Below are 20,870 nucleotides of genomic sequence, written 5' to 3' on the forward strand. Positions count from 1 at the left end.
AGAAATCAGCAGGTAGTTGTATACGTCCTGAAATTGAGTCTACTGGGAGCTTTCCGTTTCCAATTGCCAGCAATTGATCTGAATATGTTTGACCAGAGTCATCGTTTTGCAATCGGACACGCATATTTGTAGTTAATTTTAATGTTTTTACGTGTGCCCATAAATTAGAATTTTTCAGGCAAGCATTCATTTCGTCTTCAGGAGTTGATCTAGGTATTATAGGTAATGTTTGCCTGAAATCTCCCGCAAGCAATATTAATGTGCTGCCAAAGGTTTTCGACTTCCCTCGCAAATCTTTCAAGCATTGATCCAGAGCCTCGAGCGATTTTTTGTGTGCCATTGTGCACTCATCCCAAATAATAAGTTTGCATTGCTGCAATACTTTACCCATCCCAGATGATTTAGAAATATTGCACGTGGGAGTTTCTGTAGAATGCAAATTCAGAGGCAATTTCAAAGCGGAATGAGCAGTTCTTCCACCAGGCAGCAATGTTGCGGCTATTCCGGACGACGCAATTGCCAACGCTATATCATTTTTTGATCCAAATTGATGCCAGAATCAGTTTTATCACAAACGTTTTACCAGTACCTCCTGGCGCATCCAAAAAGAAAATTTCTCCAACGTTGTTATCGACACAATGCATTATAGTATCATAAATGTCTTTTTGTTCCGACGTTAACTTGGAAATGTTATTTTGTACATACGACAATAGATCACTCGTACTGTAACTTTGTTCACGATCCAATTCTACACATGTCGAAACAGCAGCGATACGGTTAGGTGAAGGCATTCCCAAATCCTGAAGAGGTTTGTTTGCCATACGTACGCACAAATCTTCTATAACAACTAAAGTGTAGTTATAAATTTCTGATGTAAAATCAAAAGTCATATCTGACGTCTCTAACTGTTTTCGATGGAGTATATCTTCGGACATTTTTGACTTATATTTTTCCCATAACTCTGTAGGAGCTGATGGAGAGCAAGTTGTTAAAATGATGCCAAACAATGCACGAATTTGACTTGGAGTTGACGTTTCGCACGCGTCATTGATCCAGTTATCCCAGTGTTGGTCATTCTCCAATAAATTCAGAGCTTGGCATGCACTACGGTAAGTGTCATGTATAGTGCCGTTTACAGTTCTCAAATACTCAAAGGATGTCATACCGGGTACATTCACCAAAAGCAGGCGTAGAAAGAAGCATTCATGTTGATTGGGGTGAACGGTGTAGAGTCTTCCTATCGTGGTATCTTTGAAGATGGTAGGTTGGCCGTCGACTGACTTACCCTGTTTTCGACGTTCAAATACTTTATTTTTAGTATTCCACGTGTAATACGAAGGCACTTCAGTATACAGCAGTTTTTTTGCAAAAGAATCATTTTTGCAAAGCGAAAAGAAACCGGTTAACTTTGTATCCGGTGGATTCAGGGCTCTTTGTTGCACGTTGGTTTCCGAGAAATAAACACGTTGACCATTCTGTAAATGTACCGCTAAGTGAACAACAGCTGGACTACGTTCATGTATCGGAAATGAAAGAATTCGCCAAACAGCTTCATTACTGCTTATGTATCTTCCAGCCTGATATTGTACGATTTCGTCGATATCTTTGATTTCGGGCTGCAAGCCAAACCTGCCACGTCACTGCCTTTGTTGACGTATTTACATATGTATTTGATTGCCTTTACGGAGTTACAGTATTCAACGTTTATGTGTGCATTAAATGTTTTTGATAATAATGGGGAATATGGAACAACCCACTGGTTATCTACTTCGATGGTGGTACCGTTACGCTTCTTTATTATTGCTGTTTTACCGCCATCTTCAGTAGATCTTCTTCTATATTGTGGGTAACCATCATTGCCAGTAATTGTGTTGGATACTAAAAGTCGAGGATATTGCTTTGTGCACCTTCCTTTGGCCACGCATGGTGAATTTTCGTTCAGTGCACCGCAATGTCCATGTATCATATTTTTTACAATAATATCATGTAACCCCTTATCGACATTTTCATCAGGTATTTCAGCGAAATCACATCATCAATTTCGTTCGAAGTAATTTTTTTATGTAGCCAGATTAGTATATGTGCGTGTGGCAAACCTCGTTTTTGCCATTCCACTGAGTACATCCAGCATCGCACTGACCAAAACACTTCAAAATTTACTATGTAGTTTATCAGTGATTTCAACTTTTGCCGGAAGACACGGGCCGTAATGTCATGTCTATGAACCGCCGATTGTCCTTGAAGTAAAAGCTGCAGTATCTCGTCCCAAGATTGATTACATGTAAATGTAATAAATAAATCTGGACGACCATATAGACGAACATACGCAATAGCATCTTGAGCATATTCATGCATATGACGGGGACTGCCAGCATATGACGAAGGTAAAATTGTTAATCTTCCAACGTTTGTGGTATTACCGTCATTTATAACTGCATCTCGCAAATGAATATATTGTTCAGAGCAGAGCTTGGTCTGATTCAGGCGGATATATAGCAAACGTTCTGATTCAATTTTAGCATACATATCAACGACGAATTGGTGAAACAATTGACGGCATTTTAAAATATAATTTTCTTCATCCTGCCGAATCATTAGTCTATAGGAATAATAGTGCATTGCACTGCATTTCTTATTCATTTCTTTGTTAGTGGCTGGATTCATCAATTTAATATTAAAGTGATAGCCGTCGGCTCCATCCCAAAAAATGATAGGATATTGTAGGGCATCGTAGCATCGATGAGTTTCAGCAATTCTTAACAATTGAGCGTTTCGCTTATGAAGAATAATATCTCGAGGTAAAAACTGATCACCGACCATAACGATTGCCACTTCGTCGATAGTTGGAGCATTGTATCTACGCACATGTTGGCCAGGAGGCGTTTTGTCAGCGGAAATAACAATTTTATGCGTATCAGTAGGCATCAAATCGATGGCTGTTTTGAACAGACGCACTAAATTATTATTTTCGTGGAAAAGATGTTGCAATTGGGAAACGATTGTCCTTTCAACGTTGGGAGAAATTTCGCAACGTGCATTCAATTCAGAATTTCTATCACTGATGAAGTACAATTGTAAAAATTTATGATTCTCGCCTGAGAATGGTAGAAGGGACCCTGCTCTATGATAAATTTGCCCTTTTACTTTGAAAGTAGACATAAATTGATCTGGATTTTCGATTTGGGCTCCAAACGACGTCATTTGGAAACATGAGTTATGTTTTCTGATTTGTGACAAAAAACGCTTAGATTCTGACGTAGTTCCAGTAAGGAAAGTCTTCAATGGCTCTGGTGGTGCAGCCAATAGAGGAAGTTTAAATTTTCCTGAGGCGCAACACATTCCCATTGTTTCACCATTGAATTTCAAGGCCTTGCAATAGGGACAAATTTTAGACATAGTTCCGATTTGAACACATCTACCCAAGCTATAATCATCGACTGGGCTGTACCTGAATGCCAGGCGATAACTTTCAGGTTGCTCTGATTCCTCGGCACGCTTTCTTTTCTTACTTTCTCTATCAGCAGCAAGCCTGATTTCTTGCTGTTCTTGTGATTCCTCGGCACGCCTTCTTTTTTCACTTTCTCTTTTAGCAGCAAGTCTGGTTTCATGTTGCTCTGGTAGTTCCTCGGCATGCCTTCTTTTTTCACTTTCTCTTTTAGCAGCGAGTCTGGTTTCATGTTGCTCTGGTAGTTCCTCGGCACGCCTTCTTTTTTCACTTTCTCTTTTAGCAGCAAGTCTGGTTTCGCGTTGCTCTGGTAGTTCATCGGCACGCTTTCTGTTCTTTCTTTCTCTATCATAGACTCTTTGAGCATCTTCCTCGGCTGTTGCCATTGTAAGTTCATCAGTCATTTTACAGTTAAACATTAATAGATTTCTACGTGAACCCATGTCTTAAATATCTTTAATGACGTCACCGTCATAACAAAAATGACGACAACTAACTTCATGACGTCAGTCAACACACAAACATGACGTCACCCGACAGACAGACCCACACATGCACAGACAACTTACTTTTATATATATATATATATATATATATATATATATATATATATATATATATATATATATATATATATATATATACATCAGTTTAATAATAAGACGTTTTGTTGGTAGTTGTCAGGGCTTCCTTCCAAACTTCGTTATATGTTCTTCGTTCATTTTCATGTGGATGCAGAACTTTCAAGCAACGTTGTCTTTTCCCACGAGAAAATGCCACGTATAACATTCCATGATTAAAAAGAGCTAAGAACTCATATGGCACTTATGACGAGGTTGGAAGAGCCAAAATTTCGCAAGTTTTGATCGCTTTAAATCCATCGCTTGATTTAGCTCCTCCTACGCTTGCTGGCCTATACTAAAGCAAATTCCAGACTTAATCACTATAAAAGGTGATGCAAACTGATATCTCAAGGAGACACTTTATAAATATATTATTTAATTTTCCAAAATTAACCATCTCTCGACCCCCCCCCCAGATGGTCGAATCAGGGAAGCAAGTATTTCTAATTTAATCTGGTCTGGTCCCTGATACGCCTGTCAACTTTCATCGTCCTAGCTTATCTGGAAGTGCCCGAAATAGCAAAACTGGAACCGACAGACGGACAAACAGACCGACAGAAATTGCGATCACTATAAGACACTTGGCCGACGGGCAAGTGCCGTAAAAACTGGAGTACTAAGGCCGACACCAACAAATTCAAAATTTTGCCCTTGCGACTTATGTACAGTCATGACAAATAGGAGTCGAAGTGGAAATTGACGTCGTTGAACAGTACATCCAAGTTGACCTTTACTAGAGTCCACTGTAAGTCGAGAAATGTGAACTTCTTTTCCTGTTTCTGCCCAGAAATAATATTTATCTTTATTATGGTGTTGCATAATTCAGTAGCAATAAGGCGAGATCGGGACGATCTTGAGGGAACTGTTCTGTAATAGAGTTATCATCAATTTAAATATTTGCTGCTTCTTCAAACTCAGGCCAATCACGATTTTAAGTCAAAGTAATAAAGAAATCTTGTGGTCCATGGTGACGAATAATAGTCAAGGCGTTTTCAAAATGTTCAGCAAAGTAGTGTGTTGATCCGACGAACGATGACGGCATTATTACTTTTTTACCAACAATGCATCCTGTTTCGAGGATAAGTTTTTAAGAAGTCGTGTAACACCTACGTAATTTTCATCCATAATAGTTTTCTGGTTATATCTTATCCAGTCAAAACAATCACGCTCAACACGAATATCGGTATCAACGAGGTACTGTTGGAGAAGTCTTCAACCAAAATGCAAAGCATTAAAACCAATCCGACGCAGTTCGGGTGTTACGGCTTGCACAGAAAGGCTTTTCGCATGTTCAGGTTGAAAGCGATACTATACCTCGCTATTCAAGCCGTATTATATGTGGACAATTTACACAAGGTGGTTGAAGTAGCATACTCCTTAACCATCCTGAAGTTCCAGCTGGATAAAACATTGGGTAGGTAAAGGCTCCCCACGATGGTCGGTACTTTTTAAAATGACAAGATTTTTGCCATGTTGTTTTACAACCATTTCATTTGGTGGAAAACTGTGGTCAGCATTAAGAGTAAGCACAGCGCATACTTCATTACATACAGGAGGGTTGCACCGTGCATAATCTACACCATCTGGCGAAGTAAAAATGAGCTGCAAGTTTGGAGGCTGTTGTCCCAATGAAGCAGCAAGTTGATTTGCATCATCCTCCACTTCTCGCATTTTTTCGTAGCCTTGGGCATAGTCGTTTGTGTCTCTCAATATTTCTTCAAAGGGATTGATCAGATTACGAGAGATCCCATAATTTAAAGGATGTGCGAGGCGTTCCTCAGCTGCTTCATTGGGGTCTAAAAAGTACATTTGGACATGTGAAGATGGCTCAATTTCACCTTCAGCAATTTGTGACGGATGTGCCGCTAAATTAATTTTGTGGTAAATTTGTCCAGCTACTTTAGAGCTAATTAAGTTCCGACTATTTAAGGTTTGACCATCGCTTACGTTAAATGAAGCTAGAGAAAAACACAGGTTAAAGTTCAAGTTTCGAATACGTTTATAGAACTCTTCAGAGAGGAAATGACGTCCTAAAAAAGGCAAACCAATTCATTTTGAAAATGATATGGTGACATTGCAATTCTACCATGCAAACAGCAATCTCCGAAAGAATTACTTATGTTTGCTAATTTTTCCTCCAGAAAATGGCTCCAGAGTGAATACAAGCAACGTTGAAGGGTCCCAAGGACTTAAATGTAACATTTACCGAGTTTATGGCATCTTTGTACGCATGTACTTGGTTTTGTACCACACGTTGTTGGTGACGAATATTACGACACCGCTGTTCTTCTAACCGCGTGTGTTTTTGCTGTTCATTTTCATTTTTGACACGTTTTTGGATTTTGATTACTTCAGATAATTTAGCAATGGCCTTTGATTTAGATGCCCATGCCTAAGGTGCGTCTAAACTTTACAATTGTGCTATGTTTTAATGTTTTAATGAGCCAAATAATTTTTTTTCCCATTATAAGAACTAATACTTTCCACACACACAATATATATACGGTAACAAAAATTTGCTCAAACAACTTACCAAACTTCCTTTGATCTTTCGAGTAAGTGTCATTGTTCAAAGACAAGCTATCTGATCGTTTTCGAAGACTATCAGACCTTCGTAACATAGGTAACGCATCTTTTTTGTATTCAAAGGGACCACTAGCTCGAAGTGAAAACGTTCTCTTGATAGATGGTACTCGTGGTTGAGGTACTGGAGCGGCGTCAAGGGATGATCTTGGAGCTGACCAAATCTAAAAATCAAACGAATTTCCTTAAACAATGTTGATATCTTTGGTATAAAAGACACAACCTTCTTCAGGTGTTGAAAAGGAGAACTTAAAAATTTCAAACAAGGATCCCTCTAGGTGAGACATTTAGAATTCCCAAGGTTTCATTGGCGTCAAAATTTTTTTTTTTTTAGGAAAATAAATATCAGAAGTCCTTTAGAAGCTTGCTGAAAATCAACAAAAAAGATTATCGAAGACACACTTTACAAGCAAAGGATTCAAAAGATGTGCATTAATTAAAAAAAAAGCAGTCAGAGAAAACGAGAAAACTTAGCGAAGCTCTCATGGATTGTTCTACCAATAGTGCCCATACGCCCCACATTCAGAGAACAACGAGGGGTGACGCAGAATGGTACCCTCTATTAAATATTACGCTTTGAGAATCTCAGAACGAAAAGAAGCGAGCTAGTCAATTAGCTTTCTACTCCTTTCAATTCAAAGTTTTCTGAAGCTGATATTGGTAATTTTGAAGTAAACCCAACTACTACTTCAAGAGAAGTTCTCCCAGAGAAAAAAAATATAAGGAGCTATTAAAAAAAGAAAAAAACTTGCAACGGGGGAAGTTAAACTCACTACTTCCAACCAACTACACAGGCACACAACACATATTTGTCAAAATATTAATATGCATTTGAATACAATTTTTCCTTTCTCGGTAAATATTTGCTATGTATTAAGTTTATTTCCAATTGTTAGAGATAAAAGAATAGAGGGACGACAAAAGCTTGAAAAAGTTGGGTTTACAAATATGCTTCATTCGGTTGCGATCCTCCCTATCCCATGAAAAAATCCTGTATTACCCTCCCCTGGACTTGACTCTGCGTGCAACAATGAAGACTGGACTACATTTATTTAATAGCCTTCAAATGAGCCCTTGAATACGTTCTTCCAAACGAAATTTACTTTTTTTAACAAAGGAACTTTTATAGCATTATTTATTAAAAAAAGATGGAACTTGAGCAACCAGAAAACTTCAAGAACAATCATGTTAAAACGCCTAAGAAACACAAGAACGAGACTTAAAAGCGTATCCGGGATTTTCTTTTTTTTGGGGGGGGGGAGAGGGAGGAGTTTGTTTATAAAAAAAACATATACAAATTTTGTTTATATACATTTTTTTTACGCTTTCACAAGTTGAAAAAATATTTCAGGGGGGATAAAATCTCTAGCCCTTCCCCTGGATATGGCCTTGGGGGAAAATTACCAACACAAAATCTAGCTATTGTTTAAATTAGTGCTAAGATTTTTACTGCAGTGAATTTTAAAGTATTGATAAGAGTGTTGTCTCAAAGGACTTAGGTTTTCTTCGTTTCAATTCCTCCCTCAATTTTCTTTCACTATTTCTTTGGTTTGACAAACTATTTATTTACCAGACCATTCATCTTTAGAATCAAACACAGGTCAAACGGTAATAGACCTTGTCAAGTAAAAAGTAGTCCAGCAGAGAAATTTAGACGTTCCATAATTTTAAATATTAGCTTTAGGGTGTCATTTAAATAAAATACAAAGTCTTTCAACTGAAAGTAAGGAGCAACATTAAAACTTAAATCAACAATATATTGTTACGTATATGAGGAGCTCTTTTAGTTGAAAAAACCTGTTTTCCAACTCAAAATCTGATTTATCTTTTTTTAAAAATGCCGGGAGATCCGGCTCCACTTTCACGGAAAGATGCTTTAGACAATTCAATTCCGGTGAAAATTTACCCCAAACAATTACCATTAAAATTTCCACATGTATAATCGAGTCGGCAAAGATAAAGTAGGACAAAAGAAACGAATTACGTATAGGAATTCTGGCAAATTCCCCCAGTGTCAAATTTTCCTGCAAAGTTCACCCTCCGGAAACTTCCTTCTCAATGGAATATTGTCCCCGTAGAAAATTCTCCCGGCTTAAAATTACCCCCCCCCCATTCTCAAAAAATGTATGCTTTCACCGAATAACAAATACTATACGTAAACAATGGAAAAAATTCAAAATTTTAAGACCTTTCCCCAGGGGCTGTCGAGGGTCATGATATCTCCAAAGGCACAGTTATTAAACCTTTCAACTATACTGAACAATATGGCTATCTCAAAACATTGATCAAACGATTTTGGCAAAAAAGGGGCGTAAGATGGGGAACAGCTGCCCTCCAATCTTTTGGGTCACTTAAAAAGGGCATTAAAAATTCTTATTTCTATTCGAACAAGCCCTCTCCTGATATTCTAGGACCAATGGTTCGATACGATCACTCCTGAAGAAAAAATTAGATAAAAGCACGCCCATGATCTTTCTTTTGGCAAAAATACAAAATTCAATAATTTTGAAGATGGGAGCTTGAAACTCCTACGGTAGGATTCTCTGATATGCTTAATCTGACGGTGAGATTTTTTTTAAGATTCCTTGACTTATAGGGGTCCCTCCTTTTTTGAAAATCAGACAAATTTTCTCAGGCTCGTAGCCTTCGATGGGTAAAACTAAACTTAATGAGTCTTATGAATTTCATATCAGCATAATAAGCAGGTTCTTTTCATATATTTATTGATACCAATTTTTTTTTAAGTTCGGGTTACTATTGAGCCGCGTCCCTACTTTCTTAGAGTTCTTTACCACAAACTGTTTGATTGAAAGTTTGTTGGGTAAGTTGTAGCTTCTCTATATTTTCCCTGAGTATCTGTATATTTGGCCTACAATAGAAAGCGTTGAATTTCCACAGTAAATTCATATTATGATTTGCTATAGAGAATAAAAAAAAAACTATTTAAACTTTTCCATTTATTAATAATCAAAAGAATTTCTTTTTGGATGCTCATCTTAAATAACTAGGTTTTATTAATTTTAGCCCTACCACTTAATAGTTCGCCATGGAGAACCCACGGATATTTTCTAGACATTTCCAAGGATATTTTCAAGCACAAACTATTTTCGAAGTCAATAGCGGTTATAAATTCAGAATGAGAAAAAAAAAGAAAAAAAAGATCACATCCAAGGATAAGAACAAAACAACCAAATTTGACAAAAAATCGTTATTTTTCTGTCAATTGAAGAAAACTTCCAATTAAAACTGCATATTTCTAATTGAATTGATTTTTCTTCTTTTTTTTTTAGAACATTGAGAAATAAATAAAAAAAAATCTTATGAAAAAGCCTTTGTGAGACGTCCAAACTTGACAATAGGTTAGAAACGCAATTTTTCTTTTTTAATATTTTATAACCTAAGAAAAGAGTCTACATTGCCCAATACAAAATGTTTTAATACCCTAAAACTTTCTCTGGTAATCAATTGATTCCATATAACCAACAGGTTTCTTGTACATTTTCTGTCCTTTTAACTGATAGATTGATAAGTCTTAGACTCTTTTCACAACTGTTTGAAGCGTTTTTCTATTTTGTTCTACTGAGTACAGCAAGACATCTACTGTACCAATTATATATTGTTCAACTGAGTGCAGTAAGCCATCCTACTGGGTCCAAAAGCTTTTTATTTTAAAGCAAGAATTTGTCTTAAACGACTTAAATAGCAGCCAAACTTTTGGCCAAATTTGAAAAGACACTCTGTCCAAAAAAAAACAAAATAAAAGAAAAAAAAATGGAGGCGGGGCACCTTCGACATAGACAGACAACCAAGAATGAGTTATTGCACAAAGTAAAGCAATATACAACAAACTGACGTCAAATAGTTAACATTGCAGATACTTATGAAATGACTTGTAAGTCATTTCATAAGTATCTCATTGCACTTCCTGGCTGAAGGGCCATGAAACGGAGATCAGCACCGCCAGTTTGGACCTTAAGGGTCTAGTGCTGTCTTACTTACTACTTACTCAGTCACTAAATATGCTAAGCACAACTGAATGATAAATGTTCGCAATATTATGAACTATTATAGGTACAATATTTGAATATAATGAAACCTTTGATTGTTGCTTTTCGACAAAATTTGGGTCTCAGCTCTCTCTGGATTTATCCGTATTCCGAGGCATTAAAAAGGTAAACGAGAGAAAAAAAAGAAAAAAGAAGAAATATTAGCTCTTTAACCGGTAATGCTTCAACATATCCCAAGAAGATTTTTTGGACAGAAAAAAGTCTTTCGCTTACTTTTCGTTTATTTTGGGTTCCAAGAATAAGGTTTGCCTGGTTAGATTTCTTCTTTTAGGTTCCACTTAGGGGGGGGGGGGGATTTCCATCCCCTAGATTTTGAAAATACCTTGTTTGAAAAATATCTTTTGTCAAACATTTCAAATTGAAAACAAAAACAATAAATCTCCTCGCATAAATTTTCATGAATTGACGCCGTCAAGGTGTAGAAGAAAGTTTCCCTGCATCGATTTTGACATTATAAATTTTCGTTAAAGAAAATAATCGTTTCTCAGAGTTTTAAATCTTTTTTTAAACTTGCCTAAAGATAAAAAAAATATTTTCCTTCTGATTTTAAAAATGCTTATATTAACACCAGTTCTACCGTAATATATCATTTTGCGCTAGATAGTACCTTTTAAAAGGAGAGCCTTCCGACTTCCGACCAACAATGTTTGTGTCCACTGGCTGACATTACCATCGTTTTTTCGGTTATTTTATTAAATTACATGTTTTTTTTCGTTTTGTCAAACGTCATGCATAGCCAGTTTGGTCTTAGATGTACTTATGGTCTTAGATTTTTTTTTTTTTACCTTTTTTGTGGTTGACTACATTTTTTACACCTGATCTATGGCATGTCTCTACGTAGGAATTCAACCGTTTTTTTAACCTCATGAATGAAATAGATAGAATTGTTGGCTAAAAGCTACATAATTCTGTTGCAGGTTAAACAGATATGGGACAGTTTTCGTTTGTCTCATAGTACTATGTAAAAAACAACGAGGTATAGACATGGCCGCCACAAGCAGTGCCTACAATAACTAGTCTATAATTACTGTTCCGATTTTCAAAAAGTAAATGACCTGTGAAAGAGAAATGAAATGTGGAAGGAGTGCAAATATTACCCCTTAATTTGCTTTTTGTATATGCTTCTTCAAACTGATATGGGGTCAGTATAAGGGAGAAGTTTGTTGCGTTTCTGAATCAACGAGGGCTGATTTGAACTTCGGTCAGCTCTTGGTGCATTGCACTGTACACCATAGTGTATTTAGTACCGAAAGGAAACACAGCCTTGTTCTTTACTAGACACACCAAAATATTCTTGATATATCCTTCTAAGGAAAAAATAAAACTCACCCTTGGCTTGGGTTTGGGCAACAAATTCTCATTCTTTTGTTGAGATAATTTTACAGGAAGTGACTCATTACCATCAGTCATACTGATTCCAGATGATACAACCCCGTTCTTCACTTCAAGTGGATCTTCCCTTCTCTGCATAAGAGGACCTCGAACTATCTACAATCAAAACAGCAACAAAGCTTAGAGTGACCGTAAAAATTCGTCAGGAAAAAAAATGTATCTAGTAGAATATGAAAGTGCGATAGAACAGAAAAGAAAACAGTAATAAAGTTTAATTACAGGAAAAGAAGCTCACAAAAGGGAAATAACTACTTCTTATTTTGAAACCTAAGGCACATATGAATATAAATTTTGTGTTTTTTAAGAAGTTGAAACTAAAATGAATCAAATTGTTAGCAAATATCGGATAGCACATCTATCGCCTTATTTTCCAAAAGAACAGATTGTGCTGCTTTGCAGGAACATTTTGTTTTCACTAAAGTAAAATTTTGTTTCGAATATACAAGAAGAAAAATTCATGGGTAACTAGCTATTACCAAAACATGGCAGATATCTCCGACACAAATTCACTGTCCCGTTTTAAATAATAAAAAAGGAAAACAATAAAAACAGGGACAAATTAAAATTCCAACCATAAAGCAGTAAAAATTTTATTAGCACAACGCTCAGTTTATCTCATCTACGCTCTAATGCCTTAGGACGCCAACGGTATTGTACAGGGTTGACACAATTGTACTCTGAAGGGTCCTAAGGCTTTAAAATTTTGTTTCGAATATACAAGAAGAAAAATCCATGGGTAACTAGCAATTACCAATACATGGCAGATATCTCCGACACAAATTCACTGTCCGTTTTAAATAATAAAAAAGGAAAACAATAAAAACAGGGACAAATTAAAATTTCAACCATAAAGCAGTAAACATTTTATTAGCACAACGCTCAGTTTATCTAATCTACGCTCTAATGGCCTCATCACAGTCTTCATAAAAATTATCATAGATAGCTCAGAGGTGGGACACTCCTACATTCCAAATAACCTTCATCCAAAAGGAGTGGAAAATGTATAGAACATATTGAATATTAAAAAACGAAAATTACACTGAATTTAGGAGGCGACTTCCCACCCCCTCCCATATTCTTCCAAACTAAGTTATGGACAAAAATTTCACGTACAATATGCTTTCTTGTCAACAATTAAGTCCCACAAGTAAGAAAAAAAAAACAAAAACGAAGGGGAAAACACATTCAAAGAAGAGATAAAAATAACAATTTTGTCTGGATAAATACAGTTACAACTTATAGCAGCTTATATAGACTTGAAGTATCACTGGCTGAAAGTAGAGGAACTCATAACACCAATCCAGTGCCGTAAATTCACAGCAATCTATGGGGGTGAGGGGTCTACTTTTTTCAATTTTTCAGTGACAACACCAAAAGAGGTATATTTTAACGGAAATGCCCCAAAAGGTTTTTTTTCAAAATTTAGAAGAAGGAGTAAAACAATCTAGGGGGGGGGGGAATACCATCCTCCCATCAATTGACGCCCCCGATCAAAACTATTGATTAAATGATTCTTTACGGGATCATTACAATATAAAACCTTTTGTGAGACATGTTGTATTCATTATACACGAAATGATTACCTTTTGGGGTCGTTCTTTCCACATATTTGGGTCTAGTGACACCTTTGAGACACTACGGTTCATGCCATCTGCCCATTGTTGTGCTGTAAGAGGGGGGTCATACCCGTTTGTTTCAGGAAAGAGATCAGCATGATAGTCTCGGTATGACTGTAACAGAAACATGTGTCATTACATCGTTTCGGCCCAGTCAGAGATAAGTCTAAAACAAGCAAGTAAAGACACATTCAAAATAAGATGTTATCTAGCTAGCTAATTTGAGCAAATCAGAATTTTTCGTTCAATTCTATATACTATCAGAAAATTCTAAGGAAAATTTGGATGACTTAAATTAGCGCTAGCTAAATTTCGGTATTAGTAAACTCTTAAATTTGCTAATTAAATTAAATTTAATCTTAAAATTAAACCTTAATTATTAAGATTCTAAATTAAAATCTTAATAACTAGTAAAATCTAAAGCCCATTAATAAATGGGTTTTATGCTTCCTTAGGATCTAAGACAGCGGCCTGAAGTTATCCTGAAATATATTGGTGTTTCACGATACTGAATTAAAAATAAAAATCAGACCTAAAAATTCTTTTCTTAGGCGTCTTATTTAGCGATCAAAAAGTTCATCGTGAAAAGAATTAAACATAAAACATGAAAATAAGAGATCACACCGTGTATACAGATTGAAAAGAAGAAAGTAAACAGAAAAAAAGAATAAAGAAGAGTTAGAAACAGTTCAATTCCTTTATAAAAATAATTATCTTTATAATAGCAATAAGCAATTTTTTGCAAAGAAAAAACTAAATTCTTTGGTGGGTAAATCTTAGCAACGATATTACTTATCAGGTCCATTAGCCTTTTTCTCTTGCCAAAATGAATTGAACAGTCCAAAAAATACTAAAAATAAATCTTCTGTGGAATCACAATTTCTTTGGTAAGAAAGAAGAAAATGGTCAAGTCAGCATCTCGAATACATTTTAGTAGACGACTTTGTAAGCTTACAGTACGAATAACTTACCAGCCACAAGCAAATGATAGATTAGAATATAATGCGTCAAAAAATAGAAGAAGAGTTGAATTTTAGAACACTAATCAAATAATGGGCTGACTTGAATGCCTCTAGTAAGTGACGGAATTAAAAATAAGCTTCAGTTGTCGTAGTGTAATAAAATAATAAATAAATAAAAATAAAATAAATTGTTCATTGACAATTTAAACATCAAAGTAATCCCACAAACTGTGGACCACATAGCATAGCAGAGCCTAGTATTTTGGTTGAGGGAGACAAGCATGATAAATATTATTTTGAGTTATTTTAGTCGCGTTATACTCATTTCAAACATTCGGGGGGGGGGGGGGTGTAAAACCTATACCATTCCCTCAGGGTACAATCTTGTCAACCCTGTGCAACACCGTTGTCATCCTAAACTTTTATTGTGCTTCTAATTGAGTTCAAAATGTAACAAGAATCAAATGCAAAGGAACAGCTCAAGCCTTGGATATATTTTCACTTTTAGAATAATTGACATCAGCTTATTAAGTATAATAAGCTCAATCGAACTGAATACGAACAGAAACACATCATTTCTTTATGCCATTGTTAAATTACTTGATTGACTCTTAACTTTGCATATCGTGCCGCCGTCGATCACCCTGCCATCACCTTGTCTACACCCTGCCATAACATTTTTCTTTTAATAAGGTGTCAGATATGTGGAAATTTTATATTGAGAGGTGTGAGGAATAAATTACTATTATTATTATATTCACAATATTTCCATAAGTAACAAATAATATATATAAACGACAGCAAACTTTTTTGCAATCAAACATTAAATAATCTTAAAATGGACCAATCTGAATAAGCAAAAATGAACACTTGCCATTTGCCATACTTAGGCTAGAACCAAAAATCCTGGATATTTTCGCCTCCAGATGATTGGGGCATTGGAATCAAACCTGACAGTGAATTATTTTTTTGATATTTTCTGCACTGCTTGTTCTCACAGATTAAGTGAAACTGGTCTCATTAAGAGTTCATATAAAAAAGCTCATAAACCCTGTCATTCATGGAAATAGCACATGGCTGAAGTATACATGTGATATTTCTTTGGCTTTCTAAAGGAAACATAGATTACAATAACGGTAATAATGAAAAATATAGCTTAAATGTTTGGAAGTCCCACTTTTCGTTTCAGGTTCCAGAGTCAGCAAATACTTAGTTCAGACATTGTTAGAACGGGTGTAAACTAACATAACCTTCAAACAATCATCCATTAGAATAAATAAAATGCATATGGGAGTTTATCAATTCGCACAGATGTGGTTTTGTTTCAGAACCTATTCAGCGAAAAAGAATTATGTCTCACAAATTTTTAACTAAGTTAAAGATAACTGTCCCGATCTGATCTATTGATTGAGCTGTAACTACAATATATAGTGTCACATAAGGCTTAGTACAGGATCGTAGGCTTTTGTCGTTCGTCAATAGGCCTCTACCTGAAAATTCAACGAAAACACTTTTCAGCATTAAGTTTCAAAGTTCGAACACGTGTCCTTGAATTAGTTACAATTACACAATCTTTCGTAAGTCATTGAGTTTTTGAGCTCAAATTTGACATCCACATGATTTCAAAAACCGTCACATCTACCAAAATAACATGATAGTATCAAAGGAGCAAAAAATATGCACAATTTAAGAAGATTTAGCTGATAAAATGTAATATCCAAAACTTAGTAAACACACTTCAATTATTATTCTAAGTTCTCAATATACTTTTACTCCCCAATAATTGATACCGATAATCGTTATGTAGCGTGAATTTCTAAAGAATTATTGAGCAATAACTCTAACTATCTGTCGGAAAAGAACTTGCAATAACTGTTCCCACTATATTTGAATTGCACACTCAGGGGAAGTTTGAATACAAAAATAATGAATATCTAATATTAGCTTATACATACTGTCTAGTTTCAGCGTAAGGCTTTACTTCTGTTTTCAGTTTTGCTCTTTATTTTTGCTGTCGCCACTGCCAATGCCTCTCAAATTAAATCAAAGAAATTTTAACCAACATCTGGTAGAGCAACTATTTATTAGTTTTCCAGCTGGATATTAGAAGTTGTACTATAGTTTATTAGAGTTAAAACGTAAAAAAAGACTACATCTTTTGATGTCAGGTTTATCACTTACGGAAAATATACCCCATCTTGTTCAATTGTTACTCCAGTCGTTAATATAATATATTTTCGAAGTACATTCAGGGAAATGAGACTAGTGAAAGAAGCATAAAAAAGAGCGTTTCCTACAAATAACTTGTTGCATGGTACTTGATGCGTTTACTTGGAATCCTTACCAAATTCATGACTCAAAATTTTCAATCTTAGAAACTACAAGCAGCAAACATTTTTTCCCTCTGACAAACTAGAATCTCGAAACAAGATTCAAACTTATCAGTCGAACAAAGATCTTTGTAAACCGGTTTATAATACTGGATTGTCAAATTATGTTCCGTGAAAGAGGAATGTTTATATGACCAATCCACGACCCAGTAAAATCCTTTTTTTTTCAAGCTAAAGTGTTGGAATCACACTAGGTTACGAGCTTCTCAATCCTGAACTTTAATAATCCCAATTGTCAGTGGAACACCATATTCCTGACCAAGATTTTCAGCGGAATGGCATATTTCCAATCCAAATTCTAAATTTAGATCTCGGTTTGTCAGTAGAAAAAAGGGTCCTATAGGTTTTCTTTGTTTATCGCTCCCTACTTTAACCACAAAACGATCAAATTCATAATATGGATTATAACCAGTAGTAAGTAATTCAATTTTAGTCAGTTGAATTGTGTGGCTTCTATCTCAAAAGTTACTTTTTCTGATCAATCCACTCTATCCCTGAACCCACTAAAAAACTCTCCAGTCCGTAGAATCTTGCACAATAAAACATAATGAAGTCTTCAGCAAATTAGGAGTAGGTCCTTTCCGAAAGTTATTCCCTTCTTTAAAAGGCAACATTGGAAATACCAGTTAAATTGTAGGTTAGTCTAAAAGCTATTGTTTCTCTTTTATTGACAGATTAGATAATCTGCAGACGAGTTGTGGAAGATTCTAGAATTTTCTTGCATTTTATGAATTCTTTCCACGTGTCATTTACCATTTGTACGAGTTTTTTTATGAATCAAACATTTATGCGGAGACAATCATTCGTTACAAAATTAAACTGCACCAAAACCAGGGGCGTCAATAGATTCGTAAACTGTAAATAAAACTGTACTAAATTAGACTGGACCCCCTCCCTAGGGAGCGGTAACCCTAATCTTTGATCCATCACGTTTGATCTCAGCTTGGTAATACGGGACCCAGAGTTCGAACTCAGCTGTAGAAACACACTACGAGGCTCAAAATTTCGTTCCAGTGTTCAGATTACGCGAAAGCGTCTCAAAAATAATCCAAACAACAACAACAACAAGAAAACAGTAAAAAAAGTCTAAGATCAAGCAGTTCATAACTTCTATTTTAGAACATAAATACAAACCTTTCTAGGGACAATATAAGAAACCGGAACTACCCCTCCAGCAACAAGTTGCAGTATTCGGTTGACTTCACCTTCCATTACGTTCAATGCCCTCTTTGGAACAAGGCAAGCGCCTTTCATCTGCTGGCCTGTATGTTTTAGACCTTCAGCGAAGAATGGTTCTTTGTCACCTATTTCGTAATAGAAGATAGACGTGTCTGTTTTCCCACAAAGAAACGTCATACCGGTGTCCACGTCATGGAGAGGCAGTAAAATGCTAACAAAAAGAAAAAAAAAACATATATATAATATCGAGATAAAATTGTAAGAGTAAAACCTAGTAATATATAGCAGAAATCTAGCTTCCTTAAGATGAAACAGCTAAACTAAAAGCAAGACGCCATCTGGAGTGGACCAAAATTGCAATTGCCTCCCTCCAGGCTGTAAATTTCAAAAAACGCACGTGAGAACTGCATAAAGAAACAGCACATGGAATCACGAATTTTAAACAGATTTTTCAAGAAGTCAATACTTCTTTAGGACTGATCGTTATAATTTAGATACAATTCAAATATTTTGAATTTTCTTAAGTTAGAATTTCAAAATTAAACTTGCCCTTCAAACATTTGCAATTCGCATCAGAGAGTAGTGCATGAATAAAAGAAGAGGTAAATCTGCTTTCTGACAGAAACAAGCAAAAATGACAAATTGAGGTCGCTATGTGAATTCTGTGTGATAAGTCTTATTAAAAGTGAAATTATCTTACATCTTCCTAAAAAATTTATTGACAAAAAAGATCCTCCTTTGAATATCAATAAAAAACTTACTGGTACATTTTACCGGTACTGGGCATTCAATACTGATTCCTTCTAATAGGGAAATTGTATTTATATTTAACAAAACATAGCTGGCCAAAAAATAAATAAAATATCCATCTGATCTCAACCATAAGTAACCTTCACGGTATATTCACCTATCTTCACCTTCACGAAGGCATTATTTCCTTGTATAGCTGGCCCTGGCCATCCAAAGATGTTGGGATTCCTAGGGATGCCACCACACGGCAAAACAGTACTTGAAACATCTTGTCCAAGCACCAACCGTATCTTCTTTTTTAGTCTGATATCCCCTCCCCATAAGAACAATGCTTTCCGTAATAATTCTCATAAGTAATGTGCTCTTTTATAAGCCGTTTTGACAAATCTAGTCCCCTATTCCTTATAGAAAATTTCTGTGCCTACCCATTGGTTCACTGGGGTGAGATAAGACATATGTCCCTACACTAGGTTGCATTTCACTTCACCCAGTCAATATTAATTATCAACAAAGGAATGCATTTAATGGTATCTGATAGTTTAGTAAAAATATAAATAATAGAAGGAGAGGAGGTAATTTATGAATTAAGTATGCAAACTTACCCCGTTGAACTATCAAACGTCAGTGTATTCTGCACTTTTTGAAAATTTCTGAGATCGCGGAGGCACACTTGGCGTTGACGACTCTGAAAACGTGTGCCAATATAGTAAAAATAAGAAAGAAGAAAAAGAATATCTCTTAAAATATTACTTGATATGAACATAAGGAGGGAAAGAGTCAGAGGCAGTTTTAGGGGAGGGACAGAGGGGTGACTTGCCCCGGGCGCAAATATTTTAAGGATGCAACATTTCAAATAAATAATCTAGCAATTATAATCATTTTGTAATTTTAAATTTTTTTTTATTATTAAAATAGAGGGCGCAGTTAATAAACGGAAATAATAATTAGATAATAGCAATGAAAATAATTAAATTAAATAATGGAATGTTAAATAAGAAATTATTAACCAATTAATAAATTAAATATGATTTCGTTAATAAATGAAAATTTTATAAAAATTTGTTACGAAAATTTTGTGGGAGACAGGGGAGGAGGCACTAATCAAGATTTTGCCCCGGACTCAAGAGGTACCAGAACCGCCACTGGAGAAGGTAAGGAAATTACACAGCAGATTCGAAATTTTGAGACTAGTCCTATTAAGCAGAAATTAGAAGATCTTTTCCCAAACAAAGAGATGGAAGCAATAATTTTTTTTCTTCTTTCTAACCAAAAAGGCACCGGTTGTAGGGAAGTAGATCCCAGAAACCAAATTTTAAAGAGCAAAATCTCTTGAACCGACTGGTCAAAAGATCTTGTGAAGGAAACTGTAGTCACAATACAAAACTTTTTCGGTATGAGTTTAGAGTTTTTGCCATTAACACAGCAAAACTAAAAGGTGGACACACGCTTTGATGTCTTTTTTAGCTCTTTTCAAATATACCAATCTCTTTATTTTTAGATTTTATTTTGAGCGCTTAAAGGGGCCCTTAAAGAGATACTTTATTCCATATTAGAAAAAAATCACCCGAAATTCTGAAAATTACCTTAAAACAATCATAATTACTTATGCATGGAAAAAGATACACATATTTGTATCAAAGCTCATTATATTGTGAGAAGAAAAACTGTGAATAGAAATATTTGGAAACGATAGAAAATTATTAGCCAAATATGGCAGATTTAAGTGCCTGGAGTTTTTACTATTTCTTAGAATGGACGTTTTTAGGCTTAGACTGCAGTAAGTTATCATTTAGTTTTCAAAGTGCGAACACCTCTTTGGATTTATTGGATTTTAAAGCCTACTTTGGACTTGTATTAATTAAG

At 35.4% G+C, this 20,870-nt stretch overlaps 1 protein-coding gene across 1 annotated transcript in view; it reads right to left on the reverse strand.

The window, feature by feature from the left end:
• The window catches only part of LOC136043064 (coronin-7-like), a gene marked incomplete in the record, with an annotated part of 162,557 nt that overhangs the window by 23,366 nt on the left and 118,321 nt on the right, over positions 1 to 20,870 (reverse strand). Inside the window, 5 exon segments of the mRNA XM_065727976.1 lie at positions 6,602 to 6,815; positions 12,048 to 12,206; positions 13,694 to 13,840; positions 18,213 to 18,468; positions 19,610 to 19,692. Coding sequence (XP_065584048.1) covers positions 6,602 to 6,815; positions 12,048 to 12,206; positions 13,694 to 13,840; positions 18,213 to 18,468; positions 19,610 to 19,692 — 859 coding nt within the window.

This window comes from Artemia franciscana, chromosome 2 (assembly GCF_032884065.1).
Source record: "Artemia franciscana chromosome 2, ASM3288406v1, whole genome shotgun sequence".
Lineage (NCBI taxonomy): Eukaryota > Metazoa > Arthropoda > Branchiopoda > Anostraca > Artemiidae > Artemia > Artemia franciscana.